This window comes from Hirundo rustica, chromosome 21 (assembly GCF_015227805.2).
Source record: "Hirundo rustica isolate bHirRus1 chromosome 21, bHirRus1.pri.v3, whole genome shotgun sequence".
Classification (NCBI taxonomy): Eukaryota; Metazoa; Chordata; class Aves; order Passeriformes; family Hirundinidae; genus Hirundo; species Hirundo rustica.
In genome coordinates this window covers 740,936-759,142 of record NC_053470.1, presented here as the reverse complement: position 1 = coordinate 759,142, position 18,207 = coordinate 740,936, and the positions used below count along the sequence as shown (strand labels likewise).

At 58.7% G+C, this 18,207-nt stretch overlaps 2 protein-coding genes across 9 annotated transcripts in view; one reads left to right on the top strand and one right to left on the bottom strand.

Moving 5' to 3' along the window:
* The first annotated feature begins 571 nt into the window (after positions 1-571).
* LOC120761962 (tumor necrosis factor ligand superfamily member 10-like) lies at positions 572-7,118 on the top strand. The gene is made up of 5 exons (XM_040083779.1): positions 572-847; positions 3,270-3,416; positions 3,682-3,718; positions 5,284-5,391; positions 5,614-7,118. Exons 1-5 carry the CDS (start codon positions 572-574, stop codon positions 6,045-6,047), a joined length of 1,002 nt encoding a protein of 333 aa, XP_039939713.1. The 3' UTR covers positions 6,048-7,118.
* Positions 7,119-11,451: 4,333 nt separating this feature from the next.
* LOC120761961 (H(+)/Cl(-) exchange transporter 5) overlaps positions 11,452-18,207 on the bottom strand; it is a 30,813-nt gene continuing 24,057 nt past the window's right edge. For 7 of the 8 annotated variants that reach the window (XM_040083774.1, XM_040083772.2, XM_040083771.1 and 4 more), the window contains 5 exons: positions 17,287-17,829; positions 16,481-16,667; positions 14,995-15,393; positions 13,306-13,522; positions 11,452-12,952 (listed from right to left, as the gene is read on the bottom strand). In XM_040083774.1, the coding sequence (XP_039939708.1) occupies positions 12,862-12,952; positions 13,306-13,522; positions 14,995-15,393; positions 16,481-16,667; positions 17,287-17,829 (1,437 nt within the window). In that variant the 3' untranslated portion in view covers positions 11,452-12,861. The remainder of the gene's footprint in view (positions 12,953-13,305; positions 13,523-14,994; positions 15,394-16,480; positions 16,668-17,286; positions 17,830-18,207) is intronic. The other variant, XM_040083777.2, reaches the window with a different exon arrangement.

Genomic DNA, 18,207 nt, shown 5'->3' with positions numbered 1-18,207 from the left:
CACGGGGCGGCCACCTCCATGATGGGTATGGGGGCCGCTGAGCTGACGGGGGTCTGGGCTGAGGCCACCCGCCCTCCCCAGGGCGCAGCAGGACAGGAGGGAGCATCCCTGCAGGGCAGGGACACGAGTGCTCCCGCGCTTTCTCAGGGTCTCACTTTCATTTCACAGGTAACAGCACCAGGAGCCACAGCTTCTCCGAGCACCCTGTGCCACAGCCTCACCTCCCTCACAGGGGGAGAATTCCATCCCAATATCCCATCCAACCCCGCCCTTTGTCAGAGAGAAGCCATTCCCGCGAAGTGACACCCCGGGGCTCCCTGGGGACACGCACGGTCCCCGCGGCCCCGCTGCCTCCCGAGCCGCGGCCCCGGGGCCACCATCGCCCCCGGTGTCCCCTCGGCGTCCCCTCGGCGAGAGACCCTCGGAGAGACCCCGCCCCCGCAGCCACAGGCCACCCCCACCTCACCGCCCCCCGCCCCGCCCCGCCCGTCCGTCCCGCCGCGCTCGGCCCGGGACAGCGGCACCGGCACCGGCACCGGCACCGGCACCGGCACCGGCACCGGGCCGGGCCATGGCCCCGCACCCGCCCAGCGCCGGGCAGTACCTGCGCTCTGACAGCGGCGCCTCCGACACGCCAATGCTGCCCGAGGGGCCCGCTCCCGGGCCCGCTCCCGGTGACTGCCCCGGGCCCGGTGCCGGTCCGGACGGCGGCCCCGGCGCGGCGCGGGGGCAGCGGCAGCGGCGGTGCGGGACGCTGTGGGGCAGCGTGGCCGTCATGGCCATCCTGGCCCTGCAGATCGCCTCCACCACCGGCCTCTTCGTCTACTTCACCATGGCCATCTCCAAGGTGAGCTTTGTCCCGGCGGCGGGGGTGCGTCCCGGGAAGGCCCGGCGGCTGCGGGAGGGCTCAGCCCGCCCCCGTCCCTCGCCTCTGCCCGCCGGGCACGGCAGCCAGCGGCGAGGCGGGTCCAGGTGCGGGCTGCGGGGGGGAAAACTGCCCCCAGCTCCCCGGGGCACCGCGGATCCAGATGTGGATTGGGGGGTGAACACTGTCCCCAGCTCCCCAGGGCACCGCGGAGCCAGATGTGGATTGGGGGTGGACACTGTCCCCAGCTCCCCAGGGCACCGCGGATCCAGATGTGGATTGGGGGGTGAACACTGTCCCCAGCTCCTCAGGGCACCGCGGATCCAGATGTGGATTAGGGGTGAACACTGTCCCCAGCTCCCCAGGGCACCGCGGATCCAGATGTGGATTGGGGGTGGACACTGTCCCCAGCTCCCCAGGGCACCGCGGATCCAGATGTGAATTGGGGGTGGACACTGTCCCCAGCTCCCCAGGGCACCGCGGAGCCAGATGTGGATTGGGGGTGGACACTGTCCCCAGCTCCCCAGGGCACCGCGGATCCAGATGTGGATTGGGGGTGGACACTGTCCCCAGCTCCCCAGGGCACCGCGGATCCATATGTGGATTGGGGGTGGACACTGTCCCCAGCTCCCCAGGGCACCGCGGATCCAGATGTGGATTGGGGGGTGAACACTGTCCCCAGCTCCCCAGGGCACCGCGGATCCATATGTGGATTGGGGGTGGACACTGTCCCCAGCTCCCCAGGGCACCGCGGATCCAGATGTGGATTGGGGGGTGGACACTGTCCCCAGCTCCCCAGGGCACCGCGGAGCCAGATGTGGATTGGGGGTGGAATTTCCCGAGCTCCGCCCGGAGCTGCAGATCCAGCTGTGCAGGCGTGGGCGGAGGGGTGGACTCTGTCGCCGATCCAGATGTGGAGAGACGGCGCCTTTGTCCCGGGCCCCGCCTGGGGCTGAGGTTTGCGCTGGGAGAGGGGGCTCTTGCCCTGGGATCCCATGGGAGTCTCCAGCCCCAGATGGGGCTGCGGGGGGACTTCCCTGGGCTCCAGGTCCCACTGTCCCCTGGTTCCGGCTTCATCTCTCCCTCCTCCCATTCCCATATCCCCTACACCCCAGGACCCCTAAACCCTCCTCACCCCCTTTGTGAAATGCTGGGACCCTCCATTCCAGCAGCTCTTTGCTTGCTCCAGTGCAACCCCACCAGCTGCGCTGGGATCTCACCATTCCCACCTCCCACGGGGTCATTCGGGCAAAAACACTCCCAAACTTGGTCGTGGCGGGCCTGATCCTTTCAACAGCCTCGCCAGCCCCTCCCCTCAGCTGCTGGTTCCGACCCACAGCAACTCCCCAGCAGCGGGAGGAAAACGCCAGTCAGGAGATCCATGGGTAGAGGGAAATTCGGGGCTGGCAGCAGCTCCATGGAAGCCACCCTCATCCCTAAGGGCGCAAAAATAAAAAGGTCCTGCAGTGCCAGACATTCCGCAAATCACACCAGAGACGGGGAGGAAGGAAAAGTCCTGCCCATGGATGCAGGGGGAATAAACAGCCAGTCTGGATCCAGCGGAGCATCCTTTGGAGTGGGCTGCAGCCCTCCTTCGGGCTTTGTCTCCGTTCCTGGATCACATGAGGTCCCGCTGTGAGGGATTTGCATGAAAGGCGGGGAGAGGAGGGGAATGGGGAGACACAGCCGCAGGGAAGAGGCGGAGGGAGGAGAAAACCACTGTAGTGGAACAATTCGGGCTAATTTCAGCGGCCGGTCACTGATTCTGTGCGGGGAGTAGGGAGTCCGTCTCTTGGAGCCCCTTGAGGCCCTGGAAGGGGCTCTGAGGTCTCCAGGTGAACACTCTCAGCTCTCCCAGCTGGCTCCAGAGCAGAGCGGCTCCCGCCCTGGGAACGTCTCCGTGCCTTTCTCTGGAGCCGCTCCAGCATCTTCCCGTGCCGGGCTGGCCCCGGTCCCGCGGGCGGCCCTGCCCGGACACGCACCCGCCGCGGGCATTCCGAGGGAATTCGCTGCCTTGGCAGCACCGGGCACTCTCACCCGGGCGGGCAGGCGTGTGCGGGAGCAGCCTGCGGGCACTCCCTCGGGGAATGGCCTGGGCCGAGGCCGGCCGGAGGTCCAGCAGGGCAGAGATGAACCCAGATCCTTTCAATCTGGCTTCACACCGCTGTCCTGTGGATACAGAGGCTGAATAGATCCAAATATCCTGTGGATACAGAGGCTGAAGTGATCCCAGTATCCCGTGGATCTAGAAGCTGAAGTGATCCCGATATCCTGGCTGTTCTCTGAGTGCCCAGGTGCTGGAGAGCTGTGCTGAGGGCTGCTGCCCCCTGCTCACACCCCAGCAGGGTCCCGGCTGCCCCCTCCGTCTGTCCCAGTTTGCCATCCCGCTTTGCTTCCATCCCAGCTGAAATCCCAGGCTCCGGGCAGCGCGGAGGAGCTGCGGTGTCTGCAGGTGCTCAATCAGCAGCCCGAGGGCTCCAGCCTGGAGGAGCTGAGCAGCAGCCAGGGCTGCCTCAAGCTGGCCAGCACCATCAAAGCCTACGTGGCCACGGTGAGCCCGGGACCAGGGGAGGATGGGAGAGTTCCTGGTTGTCCCCATGCCTCAGTTTCCCCATCTGCCTCACTGGAGCGGTGGGAGGGGGAATAGCCAGGGTGGTTCAAGGTGGGAGTGGGACTCAAGCCATCCGCAGCAAGGAGGTGGTGGGGCCCAGAGACACTGTGACAGGGAAGGTGATGGAGGCTTGGACTAGGAGCTCAGGCATGGGGAACCCCTGTGTCACCTTTAACCAGGAAACTTTCTCTTCTCTGTGGCGCAGGTGACCGAGAACATGATCCGCAAGAGCGCCGTGAAGGGTGAGTCCCTCCTGGGCCGGCTCTGGGGCTGCAGCCAGAGCCTGACCCATGGGAGCTGTGATCCCTGGGAGCTGAGATCCAGGGGAGCTGAGATCCAGGGGAGCTGAGATCCAGGGGAGCTGAGATCCCTGGAGCTGTGATCCATGGGAGCTGTGATCCATGGGAGCTGTGATCCATGGGAGCTGTGATCCCGGGAGCTGTGATCCCGGGAGCTGTGATCCATGGGAGCTGTGATCCCTGGAGCTGTGATCCCAGGAGCTGTGATCCCTGGAGCTGTGATCCATGGGAGCTGTGATCCCGGGAGCTGTGATCCCTGGAGCTGTGATCCAGGGGAGCTGTGATCCCAGCAGCTGTGATCCCTGGAGCTGTGATCCCAGGAGCTGTGATCCCTGGAGCTGTGATCCATGGGAGCTGTGATCCCTGGAGCTGTGATCCATGGGAGCTGTGATCCCGGGAGCTATGATCCATGGGAGCTGTGATCCCAGCAGCTGTGATCCAGGGGAGCTGTGATCCAGGGGAGCTGTGATCCCAGGAGCTGTGATCCCTGGAGCTGTGATCCATGGGAGCTATGATCCATGGGAGCTGTGATCCATGGGAGCTGTGATCCCAGGAGCTGTGATCCATGTGATCCCTGGAGCTGTGATCCATGGGAGCTATGATCCATGGGAGCTATGATCCATGGGAGCTGTGATCCATGGGAGCTGTGATCCATGTGATCCCTGGAGCTGTGATCCATGGGAGCTATGATCCATGGGAGCTATGATCCATGGGAGCTGTGATCCATGGGAGCTGTGATCCCAGCAGCTGTGATCCCGGGAGCTATGATCCATGGGAGCTGTGATCCCAGCAGCTGTGATCCAGGGGAGCTGTGATCCATGGGAGCTATGATCCATGGGAGCTGTGATCCATGGGAGCTGTGATCCCAGCAGCTGTGATCCAGGGGAGCTGTGATCCATGGGAGCTGTGATCCCAGGAGCTGTGATCCCGGGAGCTGTGATCCCAGGAGCTGTGATCCCGGGAGCTGTGATCCCAGGAGCTGTGATCCCGGGAGCTGTGATCCCAGGAGCTGTGATCCCAGGAGCTGTGATCCATGTGATCCCAGGAGCTGTGATCCCAGGAGCTGTGATCCATGTGATCCCTGGAGCTGTGATCCCAGGAGCTGTGATCCATGTGATCCCAGGAGCTGTGATCCCAGGAGCTGTGATCCATGTGATCCCTGGAGCTGTGATCCCAGGAGCTGTGATCCCTGGAGCTGTGATCCCAGGATGCCAGCAGGGGGGAGGGGGCTATGGCAGTCACTCCTGGGGCAAACTGCAGTGCCCTGAGCTGGGGCAGGGAGAGGGGAGAGCCGGGATCGTCACTTGCAGTGACAGGCACACGTTCCAGGAATGGGCTGGGGGACAGCCACATCCGTTTGTCCAGAGGCTGTGGCACACGCAGATGTGTTGGTTGATGATTGACAACTTTTCCATCCCTCAATAACCTTTTGCTCTGGTGGGTCAGTGGGGCATTCCCTGCCTTGCTGGCACGGGGCCGGGTGTCCCCACACTGTCCCTTCCCTGCAGAGGCCTGGCAGAGCTACTCCAACACCTCAGAGGGGCAACTTCCTCCCAAAATAGCTGGGAAACCTTCGGCACACCTCACCCTCCGCCCGCAGAGCCTGGCTCAGGATGGTGAGTTGGGGATCCCCTCCGGGCACTGCTGGGTCTCCAAGATGGGAACAGGGGAGAGATCAAAGGGCAGGGGACCAGGACGGGGAGAGGAGTCTTCTATTCGCTCCAAGACCACCAAACTCCACCCCTCCAAGCTGGATGACTGGGAAGGAGTCAGAGCCACCTCTCCCCTCCACGTCACCCTGTCAGGTCGCTCCCCACAGTGCCGCTCCCTTCCCGCAGGACGCTCCCAGCGCTTCGGGAACCTCTCGCAGTCGTGCCGCCACGCCATCGCCCACTGGGGGCACAGCAGCCTCCACTCGCACGTGCAGAACATGACGTACCGGGCTGGGCGGCTGCGCGTGGAGCAGCCGGGCAAGTACTACGTGTACTCGCAGATCTACTTCCGCTACCGCGGCGCCGGCCGCGACTCGGGCCCTCAGCTCGTGCAGTGCATCCAGTGGCAGCCGGCCCACAGCCCACCCGTGCTGCTGCTCAAGGGCGTGGGCACCAAGTGCTGGGCGCCCGAGGCCGACTACGGGCTCCACGCGCTCTACCAGGGGGGACTCTTCGAGCTCAAGGCCGGTGACGAGCTCTTCGTCTCCGTCTCCTCCTTGGCCATCGACTCCAACGATGCAGCAGCCAGTTACTTCGGGGCCTTCCGGCTCGACCTGTGACAGCCCCTCTGCTCCCACCCGGCCCGTGTGGCCCCCGGACAGCGGCCGATGGCCCGGGGCTGGGGCGGGGCTCTTCCGACGCGTTGTCCCTTGCGGTGAGGGATGAGCCAAGAGGGGCACGGGGTGGCTGCGTGCGGGGCTCTGCTGGGCTCGGTGCCATCCTCCACGTGGGAGGCAGCCATGAACCAGGATGGGGCTCTGAGGACCTACATGGGACGTGCACGATGGGGGACATCCCAGCCCTGCTGGCACAACACCTCCCAACGGCTCCCTGTACCAGGAAATGCACCAGGCCACATCTGCCACTGCAGGACCAAGTGTCCCCGTGGCAGGGTGACACCCCTGAGTCTGACCTCACCTTGGGCAGGGCTGTGGGTGCCAGGACCTGGGGCTGGAAGCAACCCTAGGGCACAGGGCTGGCACCTCTGGGCACAGGGTTGACAGGGGCACACGCTGTGGGGATGGGGCAGGTCCAGTGTCAGCCTCTGGAAGGGAAGGAAGGAGTTTCAGTTTGGGAGATAAAAGCCTGGGGCAACACCAGCGATGGTTCCAGGGAGGGCAAAGGGCAGGACCGTGACACCGCAGCGGTCGCCAGTCCTGGCACCACGCCTGGCACGTGGCACTGGGGCACGTGCTGACCAAGCCAGGCTGCCCAGGACCAGGAGCTCAGCCCGGCTGCTGGCCAAGCACCTCCTCCCGTGGGGATTTTGTCCCCCCAGCCCTTATGGACAGCGCAGTCACCGCTTCCTCGCACCTCCAGCCCTGGCAGCCCCTGCAGGATTCCAGCTTTGGGTGAGCCCGGTGGCCACAGCAGGACCTTGGAGGGACCAAACCAGCCCTGGGGTGATGATGGAGGCCACCCCAGAGGCCAAAGGTGGGTTCAGGCTGGGCAGAGCAGGGCCCAGCTGGCTCAGCCCATGGGCTCTGGGTGGGCACAGCCTCCTTTTCTAACTCCCCCTGTACCCTCTGTATCCTACTAAGACTGAGGCGGGATTTACAGACAGTGCCAGCGTGGGCTGCCACAGGCAGGACACCCAGGGAGGATGGAATAAAGCCTTGTACTCCAGCACAGGTCTGGCCCCTTTGTACCCAGGACACAGCCCTGGGCAGGGTGGACCTGGAGCAGGTGGGAGCAGGGCTGGGGCACTGGCAGAGCCCAGCAAAGGCTTCTGCTGATCCTGCACCCACAGCACCTCCAGGGGCTCTGCAACTGCCAGCCCCCACAGCCACCCTGGGGCAGTCCCAAGGGGATGTGTTCCTGCTTCTCAACCTGGTGCCTTCATCCCTGCTGGGCCCAGCTCCTGCAGAGACCCCACAGAGTCTGAGCACATCCCAGCTCCTCCTCCCCTGCACCCATCAGCTCCCAGGGGGTCCCAGTGCTCCTCCTCTTTCAGTCTGGGATTCCTGGGCAGGGGCTGCTCCTCGCTCCTGCCATCCCTCCTGCAGCTTTCCAGGTCTGACTCCCAGCCCTCCACATCCTTGGCCAGGGCTGGGGGCTGCGCCAGGCAGGTCCCACATCCCCCCACACCCCCAGCTGCTGGGCATTCCCACTCTCCAGCCCCCCTCTCCTGCAGTCTCCCGATCCAGGGGGGGTGATACAACCCCCACAGGGCACGGTGCCACCCTGGCCCCCGCACACAAACACCTGGACCGGCCTCAAATGCAAGGGAAGGCTCCCCAGCTTATCCATACAAAGCCAGAGAGCACCAAGAGCAGCCTCCAAAGGGGTGACAGAGCTGACCCCCCCATGGCAGGGCTGCAGGGCCCCATCTTCCCAGTCCCCGTGGAGGGATGGAGGGAGCTGAGCCGAGCCTTGGGTCTGCAGCACTTGGCCCTGGAGCACACTGGGCTCTTGCCCAAAGCAAAAAAAACCAGCATTCCAAACCCCTCCCTTCTAAAACTGTGCCTTTTCCTCCACCTCTCATCCCCCCTCCTGCTGTCTCAACTACCTTGGTGACCCACAACAGGGCTGTTGACATCCTCAGGTCTCAAACACCCCCTGGAGCACCAAGCTTTTCCAGCCTCTGGCAGCAGCCACGGGAGCGCAGGGCTGAACCGGTGGAGCTGGGGCTACAGGAAATGCAGCAGGTGGTTCAGAGATTTCCTTTGAAAGGGAGTTTAACACAGACATGGCCCATGGAGCCAGCAGAGGCCGTGTTTGCCATGGAGGAAGCTGGGAAAGCAGTGAGCAGAGAGCCGGGCTCGGCGCCAGCGGGCAATGGCCCACCCTCCTTTCCTGGAAAGGCTCCTGGGTGGGTGGGTGGGAGAAGGAGAACTGCAGCAGGAGCAGGGCAAAGAGCAGCCTCACCCTGTCTGGGGAGAGCCCAGGAGAGCTAGAATTCCTCACTGTGAGGAATTGGCACAGGTTACCCCGAGCAGCCTCAGCCCCTGCAGCACCGCTGCCTCCATCGTCGTCCCTGTCCCGGTGCTGGGACAGCTGGACACCCCCAGGCTGGCCAGGGCCACGCTCCCACCTGGACACGTGGATCAGCCACCAGCAGGAGAACCCAGCGGCATGGAAACCCGGCCTCCACAAAAACTGCCTGAGGCACCTGTGCCAACACTGCCTGCCCCAGGACGTGGTGCTCCAGGAAAGAAAGAACCAAGCGTGGAAAGACCTGGACGAGGACACACCGCTCTTCTCTGACTGAGGACACAAAATCTGCTGCACAAATGGATTCTTGTACAACTTTTCTGTTATTGCTAAAATTGTTTATTAGAAATTACAGCTCACTATTTTAACATGAGTGTTGCTGCCAAGTTCACTGTAGCTCCTACTAGAAAGCGAAGTCAGTGGTCCCTAAACCAGCTCTGCATCCCCTCACACAGCCTCCTCTGCCAGCCCCTCCCTCAGGCTGGGGAGAGCTACAACTCCCCATTATCCCTTCTGACCCTGTCCCCCAAAACCGAGAGCTCCAGCTCCCCAGGCAGCACATCCCTACAGTGTCCCTAAAGTGACAACTCCACAGCTCTCAGCCCTTCCTTAACACCTTGAGTTGAAGGAAGGCAGGGTCAGAAGGGATAATGGGGAGAAATTCCCTGTGAGAGAGGTGAGACCCTGGCACAGGGTGCCCAGAGCAGCTGTGGCTGCCCCTGGATCCCTGGCAGTGCCCAAGGCCGGGCTGGATGGGGCTGGGGGCAGCCTGGGACAGTGGGAGGTGTCCCTGCCATGGCAGGGGGTGGAGCTGAGTGAGCTTTGTGGTCCTTCCAACCCAAATCATTCCAGAATTCTCTAATTCCTCCTGCTCTAAGCCCAGCCTGGGAGGTGGGGGGTGATTGCAGCACTAATAAAATCTTCACATTGACCTGATTTCCCATGAATTTTCCCACTGAATCACTATGGATTCAATCAAAACACCAAGTGCTTCCTGCAGCAGCTGCCAAAGAACCCTCTTATCTCCACTGCCGAGGAGCTGCTTTTACCTCGGTCCAGGGCGTTTGTGGCCCTGAGTCTTCATCTCTAAATGTCTTTGTCTGGGGACAAAGGCTCTTTTTTCCCCTCTTTGTTATGAACCAGCTCATTGCTGCCTCCAAGCCTCCATCCCCACCCAGACATGATCTTGTTTTACTTTCAAGTCCCCAGCCTGGCCCGAGTTCACAGTGGGGAGAGGAAATCCACTCCGAAATCCACGTCACCGCGGCAGGAAATCATTCCTTGGGACATTATAAATAAAGCAGACAAAGAGAAGCAGCAGGGTGTGGTGTGAGCCCAGCAGCGCTCCTCGCTCTGCCCCAGGGCACCTCAAAACCATCGCTCCCCCCCGGGCAGGAATTCAGCCTGAAAAAAAGAGGGAAACAAACCAGAAACCTCTTTCCTACAGCACGAACACTTCACGGAGCTGCGGGATGCTCCTTAAACCCTCAGGAAAACATTAATGCCGGGGCGCTGTGAGCGAGCAGGGGAGAGCCGGTGCTGCTGCAGGCAGGATGCTCAGCTCATTCCTTGACGAATCACAGCTGCTTTGGGTCGGAAGGACCTTTAAAGGTTATTTAATGCAATCCCATCCCAGCTGCGCTGCTCCCAGCTCCTTTCCCGCGGCCCCACTGAGACCCCAGAGGGAAGAAGGGGATTTGATTTCTCTCCTTTCCAGAACCAGATGTCTTTCTCTGTGCAGCCTGCGGCTCCCAGCAGCTCTCCCCGGTTCCCTCCCGGTCTCAGCACCCCCGGCCCCGGCTCTGCCCGCGGGCTGAGCAAGCGGAAGCCAAGGGAAGCGCTGAGCCGGCTCCAGCCGGGCTCACGGGGCTCCCGCGCGGCTTTCTCTCCTTATTCCCACCCCCACGAGACAGCTGGAGACGTCAGGAAAAAAATAATTCCACTTTTAAAGAAAATTCCTCCTCTTGTGTTCTGTTCAAACCCCTGCACTATTGCACAGAACCACGGAATCAGAGTCGTTTGCGTTGGGACCTTAGAGATCAGCTCAATGGGAGGCTCAGAGTCGGTTTCCCCCAGTTCCATCCTGCCCTTCCAGCATCCGACAGGCGAGTGCATCCAGCCCTCGCCCCAGAGAGGTCCCCAAAATCATGAAGCGTAAACGGGATAGTGCAACCCCCGGTCCTCTCGGGTCGCTCCTTCAGTGGATGGATTTCTCATCCTGCATCCCCATCCGCCTGCCGAAGAGAGCCGCGGGGCTCCTCCTGCAGGGAGGCAACGGGAGGAGCAAGAACCGGACTGGGCAAAGCCCTTCGCAGGAGCTGGAAGTTTGGCACCGTGAGGACTCCAAATCCTACCTGCACCCAAAGTGAGCTTCCCTAAAAGCCCGGCCCTATTAGGCTTTTCCTGCCCTTCCCACTCCAACCTCCTGGATAGGATTTTTTCCTGCCAGCATCTCAGGACACCTCTTCCACTGAAAAAACAAACATGCCACATACAGAGCAGCAGCCGAGGAGCACCAGGAGCTGCTGGGCAGCTGTTTCCTGCCTCGGGCTCCCATTCCCATCGGCAGAGCAGCTGCAATTCCCTCTGACAGCTGCTCCCTGCCCTCCTTCCCCAGGAGCAGCTGGGATGTTCCATCTGGGATAACCCTGCACACGGGCTTCCCTTCTGGGCTGCTGCAGCCTTCCCACAAGGAGAGGAATCTGCTCACGGATCTAATTGAAGCAGGACCACATTTCTCAAGCCGGGACCCTGCTGGGGATGGTAAGGTGAGGAGAAAAATAGAAAAGTTTTGTGTTTCTGGTAATCCTCCGTGTGCCACAGGACAGGCAGTCCCAGAAAGGAGCTCCCAGGGGATTGGGAGAAGGCAGCTTCTTCCCCAAACTCAACCCCAGATCCTAGGAGCATCCACCTGCCTTCCAAATAGGAACAAAAAGAGGCATTTAAAAGCAAAGCTGCTGCTGGCACAGGTTGAGGCAGCACATGAAGAATTCCAACCATCTCCTGCTGCACAAAACCACCACAGTCCAGACCAGTCCAGACATTTATTTCCCAAACAGAAGGAACTGGATCCATCAATGACATTTCGGGTTGAGGCAGCGTTGAGTTGTACAAGGACTGAGACGTCGGGGAAGCAGCAGAGCAGGGACTGGCTGCTGGATGGCTTTGGAAGATCAAGGATCTGATTTTGCTCCTTGGAAAGACAAGGAATTTGTTTGTATCGGAGAGATTTTGAGAGGGACCCAGCCAAGTCCAGCCAGGAGTCCCCACTTCCCACAAATATGAAACAACTGAGGCCAGGATGAAGAGCATCAGCCTCCCAAGGCATCCAGAAGCCTCTCGAATTCCAGTAAAAACAGGCAGTTTTATTAACAGGAAAGTCATCTGGGACAGGACTGAGAGCACAGGGGCCGTGGTGGGAAGGGTTTCTTGCATAGTTGTTGGCAAAGGGAGACCTGAAGTGCCCTGCTGGGAACGCTCCAGCTGGGAATCAGGGACAGGAGGGAGCAGGGAACAGCATCCATCCCCCAGGCACGGGGCTCTTCAGTGGGCAGGGTGGGAAGGAGGCCACCCATAACATGTCCAACACCATCAGGGTTTGGGGAAGGGCAGGAATTTAGGACTCAGCCACTGGGATTTTAGTGAGGTGCGCAGGGAAAATCAAGGAGAAGGAATCCTTGGGCATGGATCAGAGAAAGGGAACAGAATGGGAAGACATCTGTGACCTCTTCCTACCTCCTCCTTGGGGTTCTCCTGACAAGGCAGTGGCAGAGTACTTAATACATTCACTAATTAAGCAAAAGCAGTATCTTCCCAATCAGAAACTGAACCAAATTTTAAGGAGATATGTGGGGGGTTTGGTTTCTTGTTTTTTCTTTTTCTTCTTTCAGCCAAGCAGCCTTAGCCAGCCAAATTTTATTTTTCTCTCCCCTATTTTGGCTTCCCAAGGGTGTGATTTTTTTTTTTTTTTTTCCAGGTGGACAACTGGGAATACACTACCCTGAGCCCACCTCTGACCCTCTGCCAGCACCTGAATACTGTGTGCAAAACCATCCTGCTCCTTCCACACCTCTGGAAGCGCACAAACACCTTGGCTTTTCCTCCCCATGTTCAGAACCGCAGTTCCAACAAAAGAGGAGGAGGAAATACAATTCTCTAACATTTTGCTTTTACTCCTTCATGGAATCTTTCCAATGCAACTTCACAAAAGCAACGTAAATAAAGTCTCTTTTTTTTTTTTTTCTTCTAAAAAGAAGATCATGTTCCACAGATTCCTTAGTGCAATTGGTTATCTGGTAGGAAAAAAAAAAATATCTTCTTCAGCTCCATGGAGGAAAATTCTGGAAACAGTTCCATGGTCTCAATAAAAATAGGAAAGTCTACCCAGGATGGGCTAGAAAGTTCCAGGTATTTGGGACACACAATCCCTACAGTCTGCCTCTAGTTGAAGAGGATGGAATCAGGGTCCTGGTTGGCCATCTGTGCAATGTGCTTCAGTACATCCTTTTTGGTGATGATCCCCAGCAGCTTCCTGGAAAATGAAAAACGCTTTTAACGCATCAACACCATCAGAAGGGACCCTGGCAGGGCCACTTGAGCCCCTTGCAGGTGCTGAAGAGTCTTTTGGGATTCACAGTGACACCCCACAGAAAGCACTGCACCCTCTGAGGGTGGTAAACACTGACACAGGCTCCCGGAGCAGCTGTGACTGCCCCATCCCTGGAAGCCTCCCAGGCCAGGCTGGACAGGGCTCGGAGCCGGGCTGCCACAAGTGCCTTTGCCAGGCAAGAACTGCTCCCGTATCCAGCCTCAGAGGGATCCCAGTGCTGTCCCCACTGCCCTGCGAGCAGAGCCGGTTCTGACCCCAGGTCCCAGGGCTCTTACCCGTTGTGAGTGACCAGGCACTGGCGCAATCCCAGCTTGCGGAAGATGTCCACCACGATCTCCATGGGCGTCTCGTCCGTCACCGTGAAGGGACTGAGGTCCAGGATGCTCCTGAGCTTCAGCACAGACGGGGAGCTTGGAGGCAGGGGGGGACAGTAGTCAGTGAAACAAATAACTGAGGTGCTCACGATCCCATCCTGCTTCTTCCGGGCGTTTTCTGGAAAGAGAAGTATTTGGTTCAATATTAGCACTCCATTCTTTTTCCAAACAGAAGAGCATTCCCATTCCTCAGCTCACATTTAATGGCCTTAGACGACCTTTCCTTCCCTTTACCAGAGCTGTTCCCACCCAAGGAGGCTGTGATGGGTTTCCAGCCTTTCTTCTAAGGGAACCATGGAATCATTAAGGTTGGATAAGACCTTTAAGACCATAAAGTCCAACTACCAACGAGAACCACCACCATGGTCACCACTAACCCACGTCCTTAAGTGCTGCATCCACATTTTTTGAACACTTCCAGGGATGGTGACTCCAGGGCAGCCCATGCCAGGGTTGGACAACCCTTTCCATGAAAAAATTTGCCCCAATATCCAACCTAAACCTCACCTGGGCACAACTTCAGGTCTTGTCCTGTCACTCGTTACCTGGGAGGACCTACAAGATCTCCAAAGTTCCACTGCAGGGGTGGGATCAGCACATCAGCTTTGCCCAAAACCAAGGCAAAGCACCTCAGTGTGCTCTGGCCAGGTAAATACAACTCTTAACTTCCCAGTGTTTAGAGGAGGTAAATAAAATGCTTTGTACTTTTCTGAGTCACTGATTTGGGTCCCATCTGGAGCAGCTGAAGGACTGTTTTCAAGCACTCAATGACTGGCACAGGCTCCACGGATGTCATCAGGGCCAGGAATGGAAAACAAGTCAAGTACAGGCCATCATCCATCAGATCTTCACAACAGTGCACACACAGGTACTGTGGGTACCTGCCACACTGCGGTCTGGTATCAGAATTCCAAGGATTCCTGGGAAGGGGCAGGTCTGGCGGCCCAAACACCAGGCTGGATTATCAGGATACTTTAGAACATTTGGGATATTTGATCGTGAAAACCCAAATCCCATCCTGTGCGTCACTGTGCACAGCTTGGGGCCAGGACCGTTCTTAATGAATCCCTGGACATTTCAAGGAACCCAAGTGGAGAAACTCATGGTGGTACCACCGAAGGCAGGTGATGCATATAATATCCTGATGCACTTGTTCCTGCATTTTATTCCATATTGTCCCAGGCAACCAGTGACAGGGGCAAGAGGACACAGCCTCAAGCTGTGCCAGGAGAGGTTCAGGATGGACATCAGCAGGAATTTCTTCACAGGAAAGCTTGCCAACATTGAAGGGGCTGCCCAGGGAGGTTCGGAGGCCCCATCCCCGGGGGTGTCCAAGGAAGGCTTGGAGGTGGTACTCAGTGATCTGGGATGGGAACAGGCTGGGGATCAGACACAAACTGAACTCAATCCTGAAGGGCTTTTCCAACCTAAACAATCCTGTGATTCCGTGACAAGCCCCACTGTCCTCCTAATCCAAGGCAAGCAGAGCCCACCCACACTACTCAGCAGCACCAGGAGTGTGTGACCTCCCAGTGCAGTGACAGCTGGTATTAATGACGGCACCTTCACCCGGGCAGCGCTGCCGCTTACCGATGGAAATGATGAGGTCCCTCCTGAGGACAAACCCCACCAGGCGCTGGGACGCCCGGGACACCACCACGGGGTAGCCGCTGTAGGTGGTGCTGGAGACAATGGCCTCCACGTCCTCCACGGTCATGGCGTCCTGCGTGATGACCGTCAGGGGAGGGTCATTCTTGCGCGGCCGCATCACATCCATGGCCCGCGTCTTGTGCGAGAACTCCTCCTTGGCCTCCAGGAAGGGGTACCCGTTCAGGCGGATGTGGGCGTCGTAAATGCCCTCCCGGCCGATGGCATCGGCCACCCACTTGCTGGTCATGGCCGCTGCCATCAGGGGCACGATGTACTCCAGCCCCCCGGTGAGCTCGAACATGATGACCACCAGCGACACGGTCATCCGGGTCACCCCCCCTGCCAACACAGCACGGCTCAGGTCACTGGGATTGTGTCACGCCTCTGCAGAAGGGTGGTGCCAGCACAGCCCGACCGCCCGCTCAGCAGTGCCAAACGAGGTCAGAACGGCGCTGAAACCTCTGCCACAGCACCGGGCCCTGGCATGGAGCTCAAGGTCTCCGCGTGGTTTTGTCTCGGCGTGCTTCAATTCTGCTTTTGAGATTCAAGTCCCAAAGCTACGGCCAAATATTTTACAAGAGTTTTGTTTCAATACCCATTCCCCAAAGGAGCGCAGGCGTTTTGGTGCTGCCCAGCAGCAAACAGAACTGTTAATTGAGTCAAAGTGTATTTATCTTCCACTGATTACATGCAAACAATCCCAGAAGGGTCTGGGTATGAAGGAACCTTCATCTCATTCCAACCTGTCATGGGCAAGGACACCTTCCACTAGATTGGGTTGCTCAAAAAGGTGTATGCTCTCTAAAATGGTTTGGTGGCGTGTTTTCAGAGGAGAGTTTCTCTTGATAAAGTAGTCCCTTAGGAGTTAAATGTATCCCATGGATGAGGGGACTGGGAATTGTGAAAGTGAAGTTCAGTCACATGCACCCAGTCTCTCCAACTCAGCCAAGAGGAAGAAGTGTTACCAAAAAACAGAGCACTTAAAAGCAGAATTGCGTAACAAGATTTAAGGCCAGAACAGGAAGTAAAATGAATTAAAACCCCACAGGAAAATTCAAGTCCCTGGGGCAGCCTCAACTGTTCTGGCTCCCACTCAGGAGCTCCCCACTGCACCTGCCGTGCCCAGCACCAGGCTGGAGTTGGCAAAAGAACACCATCAGGATGAGGAACGTGGCACGTTCCATTACAGCATTTCCTGGGGTTCCAGAGGTGACCACCAGCTCTGACGGCCAGCCACAACCACAGCTCTTCAGCCACGGAAATCACTACAGGGTGGAATGAGGTCATCTTTAACATCCCTCCCAGCCCAAACCATTCTGTGGCTCAATGATTAGGGCTGGGGAAGACCTCTAAGATCAGGGAGTCCAACCATTCACCCACCACACCACCTCTCCACGTGGCCAACCGAGGCCCAGCCCCAGCTTACCCAGACAGGCGGCGGCGCCCACCATGGCGTAGAGGCCAGGGGTGATGCAGTCGGCGCCCTGGCTGCACCAGCCACTGAAGATGGCCCAGTCATGGTGGTAGAAGGCCAACTGCTCCACGGCCACCCCCAGCAGCCGGCCCGCGATGGCGCCCACAGCCATGCTGGGGATGAAGAGCCCCGAGGGCACCTGTGGGAACACGGGGCAGTGAGCAGCAGAGCCCAGGGACTGCACGGAGGAGTGGTGGAACCTCAAACCACAGTGAGGCACAGGCTTTGCTGGAGCTCAGCTGGAAGGGATATTTGAAAAGTCATCTAGTCCAACTCCCCTGCCACGAGCAGGGACATAAAAACCGTCCATCAGCTCCATCCACTACAGGAAAGCTCACACCTGGGAACTACGCCTGCAGCTCCAGAGGCTGCACCAAACAACTTCCAAAGCCTCTGTGCAAGGAACAGCTCCAAGTAGGCGTTTATAAACTAGGACACTGACTGCTTTGCAATTAGCTCTTTCATCTAAGTCACATATTTATCAAAAAAGCTTGAGGCAGGACAATTTAGGAGCATTCCGTGTCTGAAAAATGGGATTTGGAGCCCTGAGTCTCTAATTTTGTGACTGCATTGGTGCCCACACTCAGGCTGGAAAGTTTCTACGGCCCTCAGGTCGAAGCAGCAGGATAAACAACTGCAGTTTGTCCCCTTCTGACAGAGCCTGGGGGAACACATGTCTGGTTAGGGAGGGAAAAAAACCTCTAAGGGTCCTGAAAAGTGTGGGAAGAACATGAGCTTCATTTACAGGCGACCCTCACCTTCATGCCAAAGGTGAAGATGGTGATGAAGACTTTCATGACGAGGGCCAGTGCCAGCTGCCACATGGCCGTGTACACGCCAGGGCCGGCAGCGCGGTCGGGCAGATCATCCCCCTTGGTGCTGTTGAAATCGTTCACGTACTCGCAGAGCTTGGACGAGTCCAAAATCCCACAGTCGTTGAAGAGCTCCGAGATCAGCTCGCTGGTGCTCATCCTGGTGTACTCGTTGGGGAAGGCCAGGACGGCCGTGATGGCCGTCACCACTAACACCTCCAGCACCGGGTATTTGCCCAGCCGCGTCGTCTTGCGCCGCCGGCACCAGGCGATGTTGCTGCGGATGAAGAAAGCTCCCCAGAGCCCGCCAAATATTCCCAGCAGGATGAAGGGCACCAGTTCCAGCAGGTGCCACGGCATGTGGAACTCCACGTAGAAGAGCACGAGGCGGCTGTTGCCGAAGGGGTTGATGGAGCGCAGGGTGAAGGCAGCAACCAGTGCGGCGAAGAAGGAGCGCCAGAGGGTCTTCAGAGGGAAGTAGTAGCTCACCTGAAGGGGAGAACAGAACACATTCGCTCACTTGAACACTCAGCACAATCCCACTGCGGGGAGTAAAGCCAGCACAGAGATCCATGAGCACTGGCTCATTCCCTGCTCTCCAGCCAAGCACCGCAGGCTTGCTCTGGAGCTCCAGTTCACTGAGGACTTCAGTGAGGGCCCTGGCCTGCAGCACGTGCATGTGCCCTCTGTGATCCCTGGAGTGACTCACTCGGGTAGTAAAACCTGCTACACATCAGCCATGAGCTGAATTCAGGGAGTTCTGTGGCTCTGCAAAGTGCAAAGTATCAAACAGCAGTGCCTGCCACCAACTATTGCTCAGCCGAGCAAATCCATCCCTGCCTTCCTCTGAAACCCATCCTGGTACTC

Bases quoted from the DNA above. Each gene is read 5' to 3' on its own strand.
- LOC120761962 (XM_040083779.1), top strand. From the start codon at position 572: ATGGCCCCGCACCCGCCCAGCGCCGGGCAGTACCTGCGCTCTGACAGC. The intron at 848-3,269 runs GTGAGCTTTGTC...CTTCCATCCCAG, and splicing joins TCACCATGGCCATCTCCAAG to CTGAAATCCCAGGCTCCGGG. The intron at 3,719-5,283 runs GTGAGTCCCTCC...CCTTCCCTGCAG, and splicing joins CCGCAAGAGCGCCGTGAAGG to AGGCCTGGCAGAGCTACTCC.